This window comes from Podarcis tiliguerta, assembly GCF_965153285.1.
Source record: "Podarcis tiliguerta genome assembly, chromosome: 2".
Taxonomy (NCBI): domain Eukaryota; kingdom Metazoa; phylum Chordata; class Lepidosauria; order Squamata; family Lacertidae; genus Podarcis; species Podarcis tiliguerta.
Genome location: NC_139535.1, coordinates 42,549,130 through 42,568,726, shown reverse-complemented (window position 1 = coordinate 42,568,726; position 19,597 = coordinate 42,549,130). Strand labels below are relative to the sequence as shown.

At 41.2% G+C, this 19,597-nt stretch overlaps 1 protein-coding gene across 12 annotated transcripts in view; it reads right to left on the bottom strand.

Moving 5' to 3' along the window:
• Positions 1 to 19,597, bottom strand: part of ERC2 (ELKS/RAB6-interacting/CAST family member 2) — a 521,838-nt gene that overhangs the window by 311,125 nt on the left and 191,116 nt on the right. For all 12 annotated transcript variants that reach the window (XM_083420965.1, XM_083420973.1, XM_083420963.1 and 9 more), the window contains 2 exons: positions 4,887 to 5,024; positions 1,099 to 1,239 (listed from right to left, as the gene is read on the bottom strand). In XM_083420965.1, coding sequence (XP_083277091.1) covers positions 1,099 to 1,239; positions 4,887 to 5,024 — 279 coding nt within the window. The remainder of the gene's footprint in view (positions 1 to 1,098; positions 1,240 to 4,886; positions 5,025 to 19,597) is intronic.

The following is a 19,597-nucleotide window of genomic DNA, read 5'->3' as shown; positions in this document are numbered from 1 at the left end:
GGAAAGGGAGGGGGCTTCCAATTTATGCAGATGTCTCAGCCTCTGCACCAACACAACGGGGAAATATTAAGACATCACTAATATTATTAATCATTAAGCAGAACATACATTTGCAAATGCAGTTGTGGAAAAACCATGGGTTCTGACATATATATAGCAGCAAATATTTCCACTGCAGCCTCAAAAGAACAATCTCATAAACATGCCCAAGTACTAGCCTCCAGGAGCAGGACATAATTCTAGTGCTATCACATTAAGCCTGAGAGGCATCTTCATAGTTTTGAATAGGTCCAACCAACATAGTGACACAACTTTAGCCTTGTTTGTCTCTGATTCTTTCCAACAGGGTGAGATTATACAATAACTTTCTTAATGTGTCTCGTCTCCTCTTTACTGCTATTATCAGTTCTCAAAGGGCCAGGATGGTAGGGCTCAGCATGGGCGTAGCCAAGGGGAGGGGGACACAATATTTACTGAAAAGTGTAGAAAGTACTCAATTAATTAAGGTTCTCCTCCCCCCGCAGATGCCTGGCCCCTAACAAAAATCCTAGCTATGCCTATGGGGCTCAGCGAAAAAATTACAGTGTGACATTGTTCTCATTACCGCCATCATTTACATGCCACGGTATGTTATTCAAAGAACTTTGCATATGTTATCTGTGTAATCCTTACAACAGTCAGTCTTATGAAGTCCATCTGCAGCTGAGAGTGGAAGGGGTGAGGGCGGAAAGAAAAATGCCTTGGCCAAGGCCACCTAGAGAGTTCATAGCTGAAGTGAGTTTTGAATCAGGGACTTCCTGGGTTACAGCTACAATTAGCACAATCATGCAAAGCAAAGTTTAAAAGATAAGGACAGAAATGAAGTAACCTTTAATTCCTGGAAGCCTCTGCTGGGTCCAAATTGTTCCTGGAATGGCATGTTTGAAGCCCAGCCATTATTAAATTACAGTATATGTAAAAGTTGGAAGCCCAGAAATATGGTTGCTTTGGAGATATTACATCCCAAATTATTTAAATATATTTGCTTTCACCTGAAACATCTCACTCTGCGACTGTAAAACTATAAGCAATTTGAATCAATTAATTGCAAACACTGACCTCTTTTTCTGTTAGCTCTGCTTGCAAAGCATTAACTTTTTCCTTCAGGTCTTTGTTTTCTTTTTTAAAGGATTCAATTTCTTCAATCCTTTCACGGTCATCTCTTTCCCTCTGCTCCTTTAATCGCTCTATAATTCTCTCCTAAATAGTGAAAACATGGTTACACTTTATAACTTGAACCAGCAGCTTGGAAAATATGTGACACCACACACACACACACACACACACACACACACACACCATCCTTCATCTGAGGATCATAGGGTGGTTTGCAATATAAAAACACAAAAATACATAACATTAGCCAAAGGCCTGGGAAAAGATGAATGTTTTCACCTGGCATCTAAAGATATGTAATGAAGCCACCAGGTGAGCCTCTCTGGGGAGAGCATTCTACAAATGGGGGCTTGTAAGAGGCTCAAATAATAAATAATTTTAAACAGCCATTCTGGATTTGCTGTCATTAGAGGAACATTAAGAATGAGGTCACAATCCAAGAAACTGCACAGCTCAATGCACGTACGTCTGGCTTCACAAATATGACCTATCGAGTTCAACACAGCCTATCAGCCAGCATGTTGTGGTTTGCCAAGTGCTTGAGAACACCCCTCTGCTTCTGAATTCCTAGACCAGCGGTGAATCTGCTGAGCCACTAGTCTGCTTCTATGCAGGGCAGGCAAATTGTAGCATTTGGCTTGATGGGTCACAAACTGTGCATCCTACCTTGTCAAATGACCTTTTGATTCCCTACCCCACCCACAATATCGTCCCCCTGTATCCCATTGAAAACCAGTTTTGAAAAGGGAGTGTTGATCTATAAATGGTTTTCCTAGAAGGATGTAAGCTTACGTTTCCAGCGCAACTACCCACTTCTCTCTTCCTACTGGGCAAACAACTGTTTTCAATATACTGCTATCTCAGCCTGAGCTAGTATCATTTTATGATACTCTCTGACAGGAGATGTACTCAGGTGAAAATGTAAGCTTCATTTCAGAAGGTAGCTGTTAGTGCACACTCACTTAAAAGGAAGTGCAAATATTTGTGTTTCTCCAATAAGCTTAGTTCTTTTCTGCTGTAATACAATATAGTACATGACATGAAAGTTCTTTCTGTTATGTATGGGAAAAGCTGGGCATTGTGCTACATATACAAATATATAACTAATGTTTAATATTATTGTGAGATTTTTAACATTCAAGAGAAGACATTTATTTAACCAAGTAATAAGGCCTCAGTCAAGGGAATTTTCAAGCATACACATTTGGAGCTTTTTGACATAGAAAAATAATCAACTCTAAGACCAATGATCTTGAGATAGATCTTGAAATAAGAATGTTGATATAGAACAGGTATTATTAGCTACTGCATTTTAAAAGCTTTTTTCCCCCCAGAAGAACTGGAAGTCCTTAGGTTGATAGCAATGCTGAACTGCACATAATCCTGGTTCACCTTCTAAAGTAAGGCAAATTACAAATTTAGATATACTTTAGGCATCCGTTTGAAGTCAAACAGAGTTTGAGAGTATTCATTTAACATATGATTATTACTGGATATTATCATAACATTAACCCGCATCTCACCCTGTGAGGATATTGAGATGGACCACATGGATAAGCCTGGGTTCCTATACACTTGATTCCTGTTCTCCTCCTGCTCCAGTTTCAATACCCTCAGTTCCAAACCACCCCTCATGGAAGTTGTTGGTCTTCACCTTCTCTCTCACTATAGCTTCTAAGTCAGTGGTGGCCAAACTTGGCCCTCCAGCTGTTTTGGGACTACAACTCCCATCATCCCTAGCTAACAGGACCAGTGGTCAGGGATGATGGGAACTGTAGTCCCAAAACAGCTGGAGGGCCAATTTGGCCATCACTGTTCTAACAGCCTTTCTCTCTCTCTCATTAGTGCTACACTTAAGATTGCAAAAAACAACAACAGATATGGGCAGTAGAGTCCACAGCCATGGAAATTTCATGTAGAAGAGTGAGGCATGAGGAAATGTGTCACTTTAGTGTTTATATGGGCAGCACAAGTTTCCAGTTAGGCACGGAACTTCTGTTATTAGGTATGGGTGAGTACCTGCATGCTAGGCCCCCAAAAAACAACAAGGCTTTTTAAGTGTGCAATCCATTTCAGTGTTTGACTAGAACGCTCAAGCAGTCCAATCTCCCATCCCTCTCAAAGCCTCCCTACTCCCTCTATAAGCTTGCCTGAAATAAATGGTGTGTTTTGAGACTAATTTGGCCCAGACATTTGATTCCTCACTCCCCACACTCCCTTTCAATTGTCCCACTTTACAAGAAAGAAAGAAATCCTTGCCATAGGGCAGGGTTGGGGAACCTTCTTCAGACCAAGGGTTGCATTCCCTTGTGGTCAACCTTCCAGGGACCACACATCTTTGGTGGTTGAGGCCAGAGGCAAAAGTGGGCAGAGCAACTAATGTGGGAGGACTTCCCTTTGTACAGCAGGCTAGTTTCTTTACACTCAAACAGCCTCTCTAGCCTCCATCCGGGCCAACAAGAAGCATCATCAGAATTCAGGGGTGCTTTCCTTCCAGATGAAAACATTCAAGGAGAGTGCAAAGAAGGGGTGGCACATTTGTGGGTGCTTCAGGAGGGTGTGTGATCTGGGAGACTCCTGAGGGTCAAAGAGAGGGGCCTGGAAGGTTGTACCTGGCCCCTAGGCCTGAGGTTGCGCATCCCTGCCAAAGGGACTGGGGTTGGGAAGACAAGAAGCAAAATGCTTTTGCTTCTTGGGGAAGGAGTATCAGGGAGGGTAGGCAAGCTAGCCAGGTCACAGGTCAGGTGTTGCAGCCCCTTTTCAAGTTTGGCCCAACCGTACTCAAAATGAAGTTGATCAAACTGAACAGAAGGGGGGGTACATTTTTGAGAGGTTTGCATATTTTAAATATTTGCCACATCTTGATTTTAATGTTATTGTGGATAAACTGATTCTATTCCTTGTCTCTCCAAAGTTTGGTATGGAAAGTAGCTTCACCAAAATTCAGTGAAATTGTCTGGCCATCTATTTTAATAGGAAGCTGTTGTATAAAGTTATGGCTTATGGACATTTCTTAAAATTGTTTAAAAATATTTTCCTTCCCAAATAGTACAAGCATGATCCCAAAAGCATCTGTGCTGTTAATCATGCTTTAATTTTTATATTTTATTAAAGGTTAAACAACATAATTCTAAAGCACAAAACGAAGATTAATTGAACTGTAATCTCCATGCGCTAGATGTTGAAAACACATGTTAAAATACCCTAATACACCATGTTGTCTTTGATTAACCACTAACATGATGAAATCCCAACAATGTATCCTTTCTAGTATTATTTGCATTGGCAAGCATTCCTGGTGTATATATCTATCCCCCTTACAGGCCTAATCTACATGCATTTTATCACAAAAGCAAGCAAGAACTAAATTGCAGTGGCTGAAAGCTCTGTATCGGGCACATTCAACTGCTTATTTCCAGCAATACCACAGTTATCTCAAATTGTTAGCAACACAAAAGTAACTGCAGCTTAATGTGAGCAAGGACGCAACAGGGGCTAATCCTCTTCACACTTACAGTGGACACTTACAAATGTTCCAGCAGCAGCTTCCATGATGCCTGGTTGTTCAGAAATCCCCCTACCCACCAAAACTGGCACTGGGACTTCCTAACCATGCAGTGCAAATACTGCCCCCAAAAGCAGAATTATTGTGTGCAATTATTTGTGCAATCGAACTAGCAGCTAGAACATCAGAACCTGCTCCTAAAAGGATGTGTTCAACAAAACCATACCTTTTCTGATAGAGCTTCTTCCAACGTTGCTAGAGCCGTGTCTGTGTTACTGGAATCAGTCTGCAACGACTTCACTCTGTCTTTCAAATTGGTTAGCTGTTTGTCTTTATCCCTAAGTTGCTCCTGAAGATTTTCAATCTTTAAAACAAAGAATGCAAGGTTACTCAGTACTGATTATGAAAAGGAGGCTTTAGAATGGCAAGCTCTGTTGGCAAAAGCAGGCAATTCATGAACACTTGGTGCGGGGGTGGGGAGGTTTAAAATACAGCAAACACATTACTGAAATGTTCATAGTCCGAAATCATTCAGTTCTGATTTTAACCTCTGTGAATCTCCAACAGCCAACAAAACAGAAAGATCTTGGTGCAAGGCAACCTCACTCGGTTCAATCCTTAATGCGAGTTTCCAACGTATGCTTGAAACTGATTTGTTTTAGATTTGTTTAAGTGTTAGCATCAGCGCTTCCCCCCCAGGAGGTACTCAAGGCTACGCAGTCCTGGCACCTCTTTTTTGCTGTTGTTAAAAAGTGTGGCACTTACTGTAACAACTTTATGGTGATTACCGGCACCTATTTTTCTAGAAAAAAAGCACTGGTTCTAGCAAAATTAGGAGTTTTAGCATGCTCCTAATAACATATAGGGATGCGGGTGGCGCTGTGGGTAAATCCTCAGCACCTAGGACTTGCTGATCGCATGGTCGGGGGTTCGAATCCCCACGGCGGGGTGAGCTCCCATCGTTCGGTCCCAGCTCCTGCCCACCTAGCAGTTCGAAAGCACCCTTAAGTGCAAGTAGATAAATAGGTACCGCTTTATAGCGGGAAGGTAAATGGCGTTTCTGTGTGCTGCTCTGGTGCCGGTTCGCCGGAGCAGCTTCGTCACGCTGGCCACGTGACCCGGAAGTGTCTGCGGACAGCGCTGGCTCCCAGCCTCTAGAGTGAGATGAGCGCACAACCATAGAGTCTGTCAAGACTGGCCTGTACGGGCAGGGGTACCTTTACCTTTACCTTTAATAACATACACTTACTTTAGGATGCAGAGGTTCCTATGCCCCCTTTTTCCTACCAAAACTTCCCTAAAAGGGGAGTAGGATGGTTCATGGCAGAACTTCTGTTAGGCACTAGATGCTGCTACAAGGGTGTTTGGCAGCATACAGGAGCACCCAGGAATCAAGGGTACAATGAGAACTAGCTTTTTCATGGTTCCAGGGGAGCTAGATGGTACCGCATGTGTCATATTTGTAGCAATTACGTATCTAGGAACTAACCAGAACATCAACATAAGCCATTGTTTCATGTGAGTATCTTTGGGTAGAGAAAGGGAAGTTGATAGTGATAAAGGCTGGGGGGGGGGGGCAAGCCCATGTTAAACCTGGCCTAAAGTGTGGTGGGTCTGGGCTTGACTCAGTATAGGAGGCATAGGCAAACTCCGGCCCTCCAGATGTTTGGGACTACAATTCCCATCATCCCTAGCTAACAGGACCAGTGGTCAGTGATGATGGGAACTGTAGTCCCAAACATCTGGAGGGCCGAAGTTTGCCTCTGCCTGAAGTATAGGATCAGAACAGTCATGGCCTACGTAAACTTACATATAAGCCATTTTATTTTTTTACCTTTCCCCCTTGCTGAAAAGCTGTTCTGAAGTAGGATCTGACTTTGCTAGATCACCTTGAAAGAAAGGTTTTTAGCTTCATTTATTTAAATATTTAATCACTATTTAACTATGAAGCTGCTGCTGATAACTTACTTTTAAATATCCTTATTGTGCAGACGTTCCACCCAATTCAAATAGTGGAGATCTGCATTCTGCATCATGCCTTGGTACTGTCTTCAAGAGAAGACCCAAATAGGAGTTTCATTTCAGTAATGGGAGGTTTAAAATACGATTTGTTGCAGCAGCAAACATCCAACACGGCACTGCAACTCATTCAGTGCCGAGCTTTTGCATCGTTGCACGGAAGGGAAATGCAAGTGCTTAAGATGAGTGATGAATACCTTTCAGGAGGGTGTTTCTGGTAACCCTTTGCAGCATGTTAATTAGGTAGAGGGCAAGCCTTCAGCTGCTGCTTCCTCTATCATTGAAACAATCACAGAAAATGAAATGGAGATGACAGCTGACCTAAGGATGCCGCTAGTGCAAAGCCAGCATATGATTTGGTCCTCTGTAATCAACACTCAACAGCAGGCTCTTAAGAGGAAAGAATCTTTGGCATGAATCAGGTCAAGTAAGTATGAAATGGCATATCTCAAACAAATCATGCCCTCTTTATATTGTGCAACTTGAGAGCAATGGAAATAATTAGCATTCCTTTTCACTGTGGGTATCACTGACTGGCTTTGAGTGAATATATTTCCTGAACTCTCCTCACCTTATCCCTTTCCAACATGACCCCAGTTATTCAAGTGGGGTAGCCTGCAGTTATGCAATGGTTAAGCATTACTAAAACAAATGGAGCTTGCCACGTGACCAACAGAATTGTGCTGTAAGGCATCAGTCTCTGTTGGCATGTATACAGTTATGCAAGGAGAAACGTGTGCCTCAGCAGCTAAAGTAACACCCTATCTTTGACCAAGTGCCTTTTAAAAGCTAAACAAACAAATAAAGCAAGTTTCAGGGACCACTGCTACCCTGGGTTATAGAGGGGAACAGACTAAACCTGTGCATGTTGTGTGAGAAGGTGGAATGGCTCTGCCCTGGGAAAGGATCTGTCCACAGTAATGCTTTCATTTATGTGTGTTCATCTTATGCAGAAAAAAAGAGAATACATGCTAAAGAGCTAAGAACTGGTTGTTTTATAGTGCACACTATACTACCAAATAGAACACTTCAATTAAAAAATGAATAAATTGTCCAGTAGCACCTTAGAGACCAACTAAGTTTGTTCCTCGTATAAGCTTATACCCAGAACAAACCTAGTTGGTCTCTAAGGTGCTACTGGACAATTTTTTTATATTATTTTTTATTTTATTTCGTCTGTGTCAGACCAACACGGCTACCTACCTGAATCTAGAAACAGAACACTTGTTAGTGTTCAGAAGAGGGTAGACCATGTTCATTTCCTTTCTGCACTAATAGCGGTTCTAACAACTACCTCATGACACCCTGTGGAATACTAAAGCCACTGCACATTTTATATCCAGTAAGCTGTACTCTTGAAACGATGGGGAAAAGACAACCAAAAAGAATGAACTGAAAACATGCAATTAGAAGTGAGAGCTTGGCCGTGCTCTTTCGTTACGATTCTATTATGCTATGTACACCAGAAACATTAATTTGAAACGTTATTGCCCTCTGTCATTTGCTTATTTCCATACATTTACATCTCCTTTCTCTTAGAGACGTTTTTAAACATGACACAAAATTTATCCAAGACAACAGATCTAAAAATGTTTTTCGCAGATGTAAAGGGCATATGCTGCAAAGTATAGGCATCTCTACCGATTCATAAATACCTTTAGACATGAAGCTCTGCTCATAGCTTGAAGATAGCAAAAAAGGGGTGTTACTGCTGGTATAAAATCCTGATAGCTTCATAACAACAGCTTTGGTTGGAGGGGCAGCAAGATTCGGGTACAGTAACTGAGAACTTTGCGCTCATATATTTCAATAAAAATATAACAGATGACATTTCTTCTCCACCTTTCCCTTTCACACCCAAGAAGATCTTCCTGTTGCTTTTTGATTCATAGAAATAAATGCCAAATTGGCACATAATAACAGGTGAGTGGCTGGCATTGGAATCTTCCATGCTGCTGGCCCCTCATCAGCCACATCACTGTGCATGCTGGGAGGGGTGAGGTCAGCACGGCGCAAGCACAGCAAATATCTGCTGCTCTCTTTGCACCACACCAGATTCTCTGCTGCCTCTCCCCTCCCTCCTGGCTTGGAGAGGCTCCATCTCGGAAATCCTGGCAAGCCACTGCCAGACAATACTGAGCTACATGGACCAATGGTCTGATTCAGTATGGCAGCTTCCTTTAGCGGAGGTAGAAAGAAAAGGCTATCCAGAGTTGGAGCAACCTGTCCTGGAGTGACCCACGGAGAACAGGCAGACTGAATACCAGGGAGTCTGGACAGGATGAAGGGCCTTAAAAGGTTCCCTAAATAAAAGGGAAAGGCCAAATGTTGGATCAGAAAGGAGGCATTTACAAAACAAAAGGTGCGTTTGTTAAGTGACCAGAGTTAGGAAGCTAAGATTTCCGCCACACAGCAGCTACATGTGAGCTTAAGAAGCAAAGTGTGTGCTGAGTGCAATACTGAGTAAGTCAGCTGTAAACAAAGCTTAAGGAGTTAAGAGTCACGTTCAGGGTGCCAACGAAGGCCGAGCACCTTGGCAGCAGACAATTCTACTCCTGCACACACTTTATTGAGAGTAACCTTAGTGATTCTCAGAAGATTTACTGCAAGGACCTCAAGGACCCGCCTCTCCCCATATAAACCATCCCAGACTCTGCAAAGATCTGAGGCCCTTCTTCACGAGGTCTGGAGGATAGCAACACGAGAACGGGTTGGCTCCCCATTTGTGGAATGCTCTCCACTGGGAGGGTCGCTTGGCGCCTTCATTATACAGTGCTACCTCGAGTTACAAACGTCTCTGGTTACAAATGCTTCAGCTTACAAACTCCGCTAACCTGGAAGACTTACCTCGAGTTGAGAATTTTGCCCCAGGATGAGAACAGAAATTCTGTGCCGGCGGCGGAGCGGCAGCAAGAGGCCCCATTAGCAAAAGCATGCCTCTAGTTAAGAACAGTTTCAGGTTAAGAACGGACCTCCCGAACGAATTAAGTTCATAACTAGAGGTACCACTGTATATTTTTAGGCACCACGTAAAAATGTTCCTCTTTAACCAGGCCTTTGGCTGATGCATTTTACAGCCTTTTACATGCATTTGTGGGAAAGGGGGGGGGGTTATTGTTTTGCTGTTTTCATTTTAACTATTTACTTGTGTTTGTACCTTGCATTTTATTCTGTGAATCGCCCTGAGATCTTGTGATGATGGGCAGTATATTTTTTTAAATAACAATAGTAATAATAGTAATGTGTGCAATTAAGTAAGTTAATTTGAAATTATCATAACTAATCTATTAGTATTTAAGTGAAACTATGCAAACTATTTCACAAGTTGGTTACATAGAAATAGGGTACTGTTACCTGCTTTGTTTACACAGACATAGAGTCAAGGCATTTGGATTTAACCTTTGGGGTAAATAGATAAACTTTTAATAAATAACTGAAAAAGCAACAAAGTTTAAGATTTGCATGTATATATGAAGGATTTTTTTATTTATTCAATAGCAGGTCTTTTAAAAAAGTTTAAATCCACACAAACACACATATTATTATATTAATTATATTGTATTATATTATATTATATTATTATATTATATTATATTATATTATATTATATTATATTATATTATTATATTATATTCCTGATAGCAAGCATCTGGCATTGGTGTTAATTTTATTTCTAACCAGCATGGAAGCAGCTGACAAGACCAGACAAGCTGAACACCATATGCATTGCTAACATGTAATCTCCACCTGCTTCGGTTGCAGTGCTGTTGCACCATTACCTATGAAAATGACTTCACATAATCCTTTGGTATTTCAATAAATAGGTATAATCACAGCATTTAAAACTGCCACTATATCTATTAAAAATCATTAAAAACTTTCACACGCAATCTTTTCAATTATGCATCCTGTCAATAAACTTTTACGTGCTAATCTTGTCACTTTTTTGGCGAAAGGTTCAGGAATGCTTCTTAAATATTCAAAGGATTTAACTAAATCTCACCTGCAGACAAGCTTTATGATCCTATAGAAGCTTAAGTACTAAAAGAAATAACCTTCATTATCGAGTTTTAAGACAAAACGGTGTTTTGGAATTTGCAGGTAATGATAAAATGACATTACAACTATTAATGGAAAGTACCTCTTAAGGATTTGTTTTAAAATACGATGAGAAAGGGGATAAAACATTCCGAGGTTTATTTGCAGTATTTTTATGAAACCTTGGTAATATAAACACAGGTCAATGTTTTCAATATTGTTTTCACTTACACAGTATTTTTTAATAACTGAGAAAAAACTATGGTTTAAAAGAACGATTTAATTCTAAAGTTGATTTTGGATGCTTTGGCTTGGGTCTTCTCAGTGTCTAATTTCCTTTTCAAAAATTAGTATTAAAATAAAGCAAGGTGGAACAAAGTGAATCCAAAATGAGCTATGCTACAAATTAAAAGCAAAGCCTACGCAAAACATAGCATGGAGTCCTAAAACCTCTTCAGTCCCATTTGTTTAAAAAGAACATTTCCTCTCCCCCTCCCCGATTACATTGCAATGTGAAAAATTAATACGAAAATATTTTTTAAATTGTTACTGTAGAATTTATGAAATATAATATTCTCCTTTCCTTTTCCAACATCCGTTTTTCCTTCTTCTGGAGCTGCAGTCTTGTGGTCCATAAGATAGGATTAATTGTATCACCTACAGGATACTATCTCCCAAGGACTGGGAGCGAAGCCTGCCCACAAAGAAGGAAACCTGTTCTCCTACGCCATCTTTGCCATTGGATACCTACGTGGCTTTGGTGGCCCAGAATGCCTATGCCCAGCTCAAGCTGATCATGCAGCCTCTTCTAGACCAGGATAGTCCACCTACATTAATCCATGCTCTGGTAACCTCTAGACTGGGCTATTGTAATGTACACTATGTGGGGCCACCTATGAAAATGACATGATAGACCCTCCAAGCATTCCTATTCTCCAGGGATGTTTCAGATTTAGAGAAGCCATCCCAGTTTCTGATTTGATCCCAAAACGTCCCTATTTTTGTTGGAGCCGAGTCATCTGAAGTGGTACCTCGTGTTACATACGCTTCAGGTTACATACGTTTCAGGTTACAGACTCCGCTAACCCAGAAATAGTGCTTCAGGTTAAGAACTTTGCTTCAGGATGAGAACAGAAATCATGCTCCAGTGGCACGGCAGCAGCAGGAAGCCCCATTAGCTAAAGTGGTGCTTCAGGTTAAGAACAGTTTCAGGTTAAGTACAGACCTCCGGAACGAATTAAGTACCACTGTATAGGGAAGTTTTTTTAAAATGTTTAATGTTTTATTACGTTTTTGTATATGTTGGAAGTTGCCCAGAGAGCTGGGGCAACCCAATAAGATGCGTGAGGTACATAAATAGTAAAATTATCATTATGGAATGGGACGTCCCCATTTTCACCAGAGAAATGTTGGAGGGGATGACATGGATATTACAACTGCTGCTGAATGTGGTAGCTGGGGTATGAAAAGGGACTCCTGGTCGCTCACGTATAGCAAAAAAAATTTAAAAGAGTTGCACTGATAGCCAGTGGTATTCTGGGCCTGATTCATGTGATGATAATATAAAGCCTTTAATGATTTGGGCCCCAAGTATCTTAAAGAATACCTGATCCCATATCAGCCTTCCTGGCTGTTAAGACCTGTAAAGGAAGCCTTCTTGGTAGTCCTCTCAAAGAGCAAGATCTACACTACACTTCACAGTTTTGGAGTAGCCTCCCTTACTTCTACAGTATTTTCATTCATTCAACCAGTAAACACGCACCTCTTGCCCTGGATTGTGTGAAAGGAATGAAATGCATGGTATCATTTTATATTCACTTCTACTGCCTGTTTTATATGTGATTGTTCTTAATGTAATGATGCTGCTTGGTTTTTATCAAATGTTTAATTATAATTGGGATTTAAATACCTGTTGTTTGCTGCCCTGCAACCCCTGGGTGAAGGGGTGGACTACAAATACATTCAATAAAATAATTTTCTCAACTGTTTGTAATTTGAATGAATGCTTAACTAGCTTCGCTAAATAGATTTTATTCTCTACAGGAGAAAGACTATATAGCTCTGTTTTAGGATCTGGGATAAGTGTGTCAAGTACTTAGTGCATAAAATCTTATTTCAGTTCAGGAGTTTATAATAGATAATATTTTTGTAGGTCTCTGCTTTTACTTGGTGTGCTTTGGACACAAAGTTATTTTTTTAGAAAATAAATGTGAGGAATGAATATGTATCTAGGTTTCGCCTCCTAAAAGTAAAATAAAAAAAAATGTAATGAACTGATAGACAGGCAGCACAGGAAACGTTTTTTTTGCAAGCCATCACTGATCTACAGCCAGAAACACACAGACTTGTGTGCGGTCATCACATGACAAGCAGACAGGAAAGTATTTAAAATACTACATTAACAGATTTTATGGTAACAATTTAAGGACGTGATCCAATAACAGAAACTCTCAGCTACTTCCCCTGTCCTGGATCATTTTTCAGGATTAAAGACCTTGGCTTTAATTAACAAAATATTTCCACTGCATACATAATTTGGTGCAACAACGTGACTTCTTAAGTCTAATGCATCTTATGAAAAAGGAAAAAAAGCTCTTAAAACACATTTAGCAGAGGAAACAAATGCATTTACAAAGACACTTTGTATTAATGGTGGGGAACCTTAGGTCATGGGGTGAAATGCGGACCTCCAGGTCCCTCTATCTGACCCTCAGATCTCTCCCCAGGCCACATCCCTCACTAGCCCTGCTTCTCACCCTCCATGTTTCTGCCAGCTTGGATTGCCTCCTCAAACTGTAATCATGTCTCTTGCTTTTTTTGATGGACGCTAGGCAGGGTTGTGGGAGCGTATATAGCAGGCATAGGCAAACTTGGCCCTCCAGATGTTTTGGGACTACAATTCCCATCATCCTTGACCACTGGTCCTGTTAGCTAGGGATCATGGGAGTTGTAGTTCCAAAACATCTGGAGGGCCGAGTTTGCTTATGCCTGGTGTATAGAAACTAGCCTCCCGTACAAAGGCAAATTATATATATATATATATATATGCAGGTTTTGGTGTCCTCGGGTGTCTTCCCGTGTAAAAGTTGGGGTGTCTAGGCGACGTTTCGACGAGGTCTCACTCGTCATCTTCAGGCTGGTGCTTTCGGCTTCTTGTTACTGGAACAGAGCAGGATCTCAGTGTTTGAGTTCCTATAAATACTGTTGAGGAGGTGTGGTGTATAGCCTCCAATGTTCTGGGCAGAGAGGAGGTTCCCAGGCTAGTGTGCCTTTTCTTCTTTTGTTCCTTAATTACTTGAGGGATATCTTGAGTGATTTCTTGAGTGATTTCCTGAATCCCACTTAGGTGGGTCATTAGGTGTGGATTAGTTGCTAAAGCCTTCGTGTCTTGAACTCTTGAACTTTGTGAAGAGTTTTTCTGAGAAGATGGCTGTACTGCACTTGGTTGTGCTCTGGCTTGGCTTCGTGTATAGGGGCGAGCTGTGGTTTTGTGGCCTGTGCCAGCCAGATCTGTGTAGGGATTGCAGGGGGGTGCAGCATCCGGAGGTGCCACCCTGGTTTGGCTACTGGATGGTGTCTGTAATTTATCTGTGGAGAGGGTCTGGGTTTGGGTCTGGTGTGGTTGATTGGTGATGGCGTTCTGTGTGCCTCTGGATCTGGTGTCAGATTTTGCGGGGAGGGCTAATTTCCAGATGTCTGGCAAGCGGGATGTGTCGTCACGCTTGTTCATGTTGTGAGGGTGTTTCTCTATCTCGATGGCTCGATGGATATATATTATATATATATATATTTAATGTAATCTTTACAGTGGTACCTCAGGTTAAGAACTTAATTCATTCTGGAGGTCCATTCTGAACCTGAAACTGTTCTTAACCTGAGGTACCACTTTAGCTAATGGGGCCTCCTGCTGCTGCCATGCCACCGCCTTGTGGTTTCTGTTCTCATCCTAAAGCAAAGTTCTTAACCCGAGGTACTATTTCTTGGTTAGCGGAGTCTGTAACCTGAAGCGTCTGTAACCCGAGGTACCACTGTATTGGTGTTCCAAACTTCATACTTTTAGAGGGGAAAGAGTGGGAGATGAGCACAGAGATGAAAGGTATGAAGTGGAAAGTAGGGCAAGAGAAGCAAAGCACATTTACAAAGCATAGTATGTGGTCTCGCGAAAAGGAGGAGAGAAAAGAGCAATGAACCTGAAGACGAGATGCTAGATTTAGCTTCTATAAGACATAAAACACTTTTTTATTGAAATTTACTGAAATTAGATTTACCAGGAAACTTGAATACAGGTAAGTAGAGTATATTTTTACGTTTGATATTTTGTCTATGTGCTATGTGTAGTATTTCTAATGCCACAAAATTACTTGTTATGTTGCTATGAGAGTAATTGCCCTCTAATTCTTTATTTCCTTCTACAATTACACATCTGCCTAGATATCCTAACATAACAGCAGGCTTTAATGGGTACCTTTGCTTGCTTTCTTCCCTGACGTTTTCCACAATTTCCCTTCTTCCTACGTGCCAAGGTTTGATTAAGAAATTCTCAAAATCATGTGACTGGTCTACTTCTTCATCAGTGCAACGTTTACCACCTCACCTAAGTGCATATGTGGGTTTTCCAAATAGCGGGTCACAAATAAGGAACACAAAGTCAGAGATTTTTGTTTTAACTATCTCTGACGGTTAGGTCTCAGTTGCTCAGTTATTTAAATATAGTCATTCAGAATGCTGCAACTTCATTTGGAATTAATTATGCATAACATATTATGCTCTGGTACAAAGTATCTATACAATTTTTCTAGTGATTAGTCTAAAGCTGAAGGGCTCATTGGATTGGGTGTCAATCCGATCCCATACTCCTTTCTATTTTCTAAGCATTTAGAGTGACAACAATGGTAGAAATACAGAGGTTCTGGGAACAACAGACAGCTAGGTTTTGCATTCATGCACTATGGCTATTAAGAACATTGCTACCCATTTTTTGTTGGAAGTTGCCCAGAGTGGCTGGGGAAACCCAACCAGATGGGCGGGGTATAAACAATAATTTATTATTATCATTATCATTATCATCATCATCATTATTATTATTAGGTGGAGTGAAACAACCTTCTCAGATGTTGGGAATAGTGACCCCCCGTTACCCTCCCCCATTGGTAGACAGTGTTGTGCATCCTACATGTGCTGTTTTAACCTGCCTAAACAAACTTGCTGCTTCAGGTGCAGTGGAATATGCCATCCCATCATCACTGTCCGAACAAGTTAGCTTCTGCACATGGGATGGGAAGGTGCCATCTTGTCCTTTGCTTCAGGCAGCAAAATGTTTTGGATTGGACTGGCTTGTTCCTAAGTGCATGGCTGGCATGGTGTGGCAGCAGCGTTTACCCGACCTCCCGACCGACCACTGAATAACTGGTGCTTACTGGGAGGGGCAGGGCAGCAGGGACATCTGCTACTTCCTAAATGGCACTCCCATTTTCTCTCTCTTAAACTGTCACTGTAGTTATAAGTGATACTCAACTTTTGTGTATAAGTGTGCTTGTTTTTGTAACTGAATCCAGTCCTTGATTCTACTGCAGTGAGATTTGTTGCATTTAAAGCACTCCATTGCCAGTTTCTTATTTTATTGCATTTAACGTTCAATATTGTTTCTGGATAAAAATCAGTGGTGACAGTTGCATACACTTTTGGAGAAGTACTAGCACTGTGATCGTGAACACTCCTACTTGGTAGTAAGCCCCACTGAATTCAATTAAGCTGACTTCCAAATAAGAATACTTAAGATTACAACCTCTGAGACATAACTAAGCAGAATACTCCAGGGAAAGAGCTCTGTGTTCATTACTCAACATGTATACATTTTGCCCATTGAAAATGAAACATTTGCCACATACCGGTAGTTGTGGATCCAAAAAACGAGCACAAAGTAGATAAGGTGATTTTAAGGTGATTTATAAGACCATATTTTATTGGCAAGAAAGTGTACAAAATTTCCAGCTTCTGCAAAAATTTGTACACTCTCACTCACTAACATCTAATCCAAAGAAAGGTATCAACTTACCCACTTTGTCTTACTGAAATGGCCAAGCCAAATAAGGAATTCATTCCAGAAGCTTCACTCTTGAATAAGAACAAGCCAACTAAACCAGAGCAATTACTGCATAAATGCAGTAAGTGAAGGTAGTGTCAACACAGGCATATATGAGGTGTGACTCAAGAAGAATGTTCATTTTTTTGGATAAACCACTCCCAAGAACAAGAGACCTGTTCAGTAGTTCCAAAGGCCCCCTCCCTTATTTCAATTTCTGCAGATCAACCAAACAACATCAAACATACAGCTGAGAGATCAAAGATCAGTGTAAACAAAGCCAAGGCAAGTTGGATCTTTATCTAGAGGAATCCACTTGCTGTGAGTTGGCCTACCTATTTTTACTTATTTTAAGACAAATTTCCAAAGGAATCTCACGAGACAGGAAATTAATAAGACATACCACACTCGGTCTGCTCTGTTGGGGTTAAATGTATATTTATTTTACCCTCCTCCAAGATATTCACAGCTCTAAAGTGTAAATTGAACAAGGAACTAATAAAAATCTAAATAGTGTTTCCAACATCTGACAGAGATACGACATAATTGAATGCCGATGTGCTTGTTGTCTCCACACATATTTCCATGACGAAAACTTTCCAGCATGTGTTGGGGGGCGGGGCGGGCTGAGAACTATAGTAAAAAGCAGTCATTGACTACAGCGAGACTAATAAACAGACTTTACTGGAAAGCAGCTACTGCATATTGCATGAACATGAATAATCATTTACATTCCACTGATAATAAACTGGCAATAGTACTAATGCAGGTGGAACAGCACATTTCAACCAATGATCGGCCCCCAAACAGCACCATTATTCCATTCCTCTTATGTTACACTTGCATCCTGCCCCTTCTCTAAGAAGTTCAAAGCATTAAACAAAAGAGTTATCCCTTTTTTCCTGATAGGCTGTAGAAGCTGATAGAATCCACCTGATTCAAACAGAAATCGAACATTTTTTTGCCTCTCTCACTCCCCAGCTTGCTGGTTTGCTTCTGGTCCATACCACTGCAACCTTTCTAACTAACTATGAGTTGGGGAAGGGGATCCACCCATTTGCAGCCTCATACAGAACCTCTTTCCTTTATTTCTCCAAAAGGTCCATCACCCAGGCAATGATCTCACACCAGGAAGCTAGCCTGGCTTGGACTGGGGACACGTGGCTCCAAATGAGGCTAGATTTGGGTGATTGCTCAGCCTAGCAGTGGATGCATTTTAGCTGCTTATTCTATAAACGAGCTTTATCTGTATACTTGCAACATGGAAGAGCTGCAAGACCCCGTTCATGTATATTTACTAAATTATATGCCGCACAAAGGAAATAAGCTAATGAAGATGTCAAACATTATTCTATTCTTAAAAGCAGAAATGCAATTTCCATGACTATAAAGACGGAAATAATTGAGAGAGATATGGAATGTTGGAAGAGGAAGTATGAAACCTGCAAACAATTAGTTTCTGAAGAACATTATTGGTTAAGTTCTGCTGGGGAAGGTGTGATACTTTTGTTGCACACACAAAGAAATGGTGAAGGAAGGAAGGAAGGAAGGAAGGAAGGAAGGAAGGAAGGAAGGAAGGAAGCTTACCATAGCTTTGTATATAGCCTGACCCTGAACCACAGAAACTGTGACTCTATTATTACTGACCCTGAATTGAAGGTTCTATCTGTTGTTAAGGATCACATGCAGTACTTCCTCTTAGTATGTTTTCATGACTCTCTTTCCATTTGTGTAATCTGCAGAAAAGACAAGATTCTTGGAGAAGTGAGATCTGCCAGATATGTGCTCATGCTCTGGGCTTCCTGGTCCAGAGTTGAACTGCCAGAGTAGAACCAGCTTGTTCGAAGGTGGAGATTGTTATTCCTTCATTGAGGAAGATTGTGCCCAGCCTTTCCTGCACGAGACCAATCATCTGACTAGTACCACTTCATAGTCATGAAGGATAAGGCTAATGGTTGCTAGTCATGAGATCCCAGATCAGGGACACCATGCTTCTGAATTCTAGTAGGAACAGCAGCAGGAAAGCTCTATTGCATCTGGTTGGCCACTGTGATGCTGATGCTTTTACTCTGATCCAGCATGGCTTTTCTTATGCTCTGAATCGAACTTCTAAAATTGAAAGCATCTTGGCAGACATAGTGGTTGAATGGCACTGGGAGAGAGGCAGGGAAAGCAGAACCTTATTAATCCAGTTATTGAACCTCCAAGCAGCATTCAGGACTATCAGCCATAGTATTCTTCTAGGTTACCTTCCTGTAAGTGAAAGAGGGGTGGAGGCACTGTGTTTCAATAGCTCCAGCGATTCCTGGAAGATAAAGCCCAGGTGGTGGTCCTGGAAAGGGTAATTTGGTGCCACAGTGGTCCATCTTATCTCCTGTGTTATTTAACATGTACATGAAGCTGCTAGGCAAAACCATGCAGAGCTTTATAGCAAGGTATCAACAGAATGCTGATTATATGCAGCTCTCACTCTCTGTCTGTCCTCAGTTATTATTTACAGTGAAGTCTGGTTACTAACAGATTCTATGCTTTCTCTTTTTAAACAATGCATGAGAGGCAGGTATATAGTAATTACAGGAAGAATACCTGGCTACTGATTGCACTCAAAGCAAGGAAAGGAAAGACATGAAAAGAATGCCAGGAGGATACTTGCCTTAGGGCGGGAGCTCCCCTCAAGCCAGTTGACGTTTTTACAAGGTTGTTAAAGCTGCTCTGGGGCAGACTGTGTCAAGAGAAAAGGAGGGAGTCAAAAAGCTCTTGTTCTGGGGACCTGGCTTCTGTTGCCAGACTTCAGATGA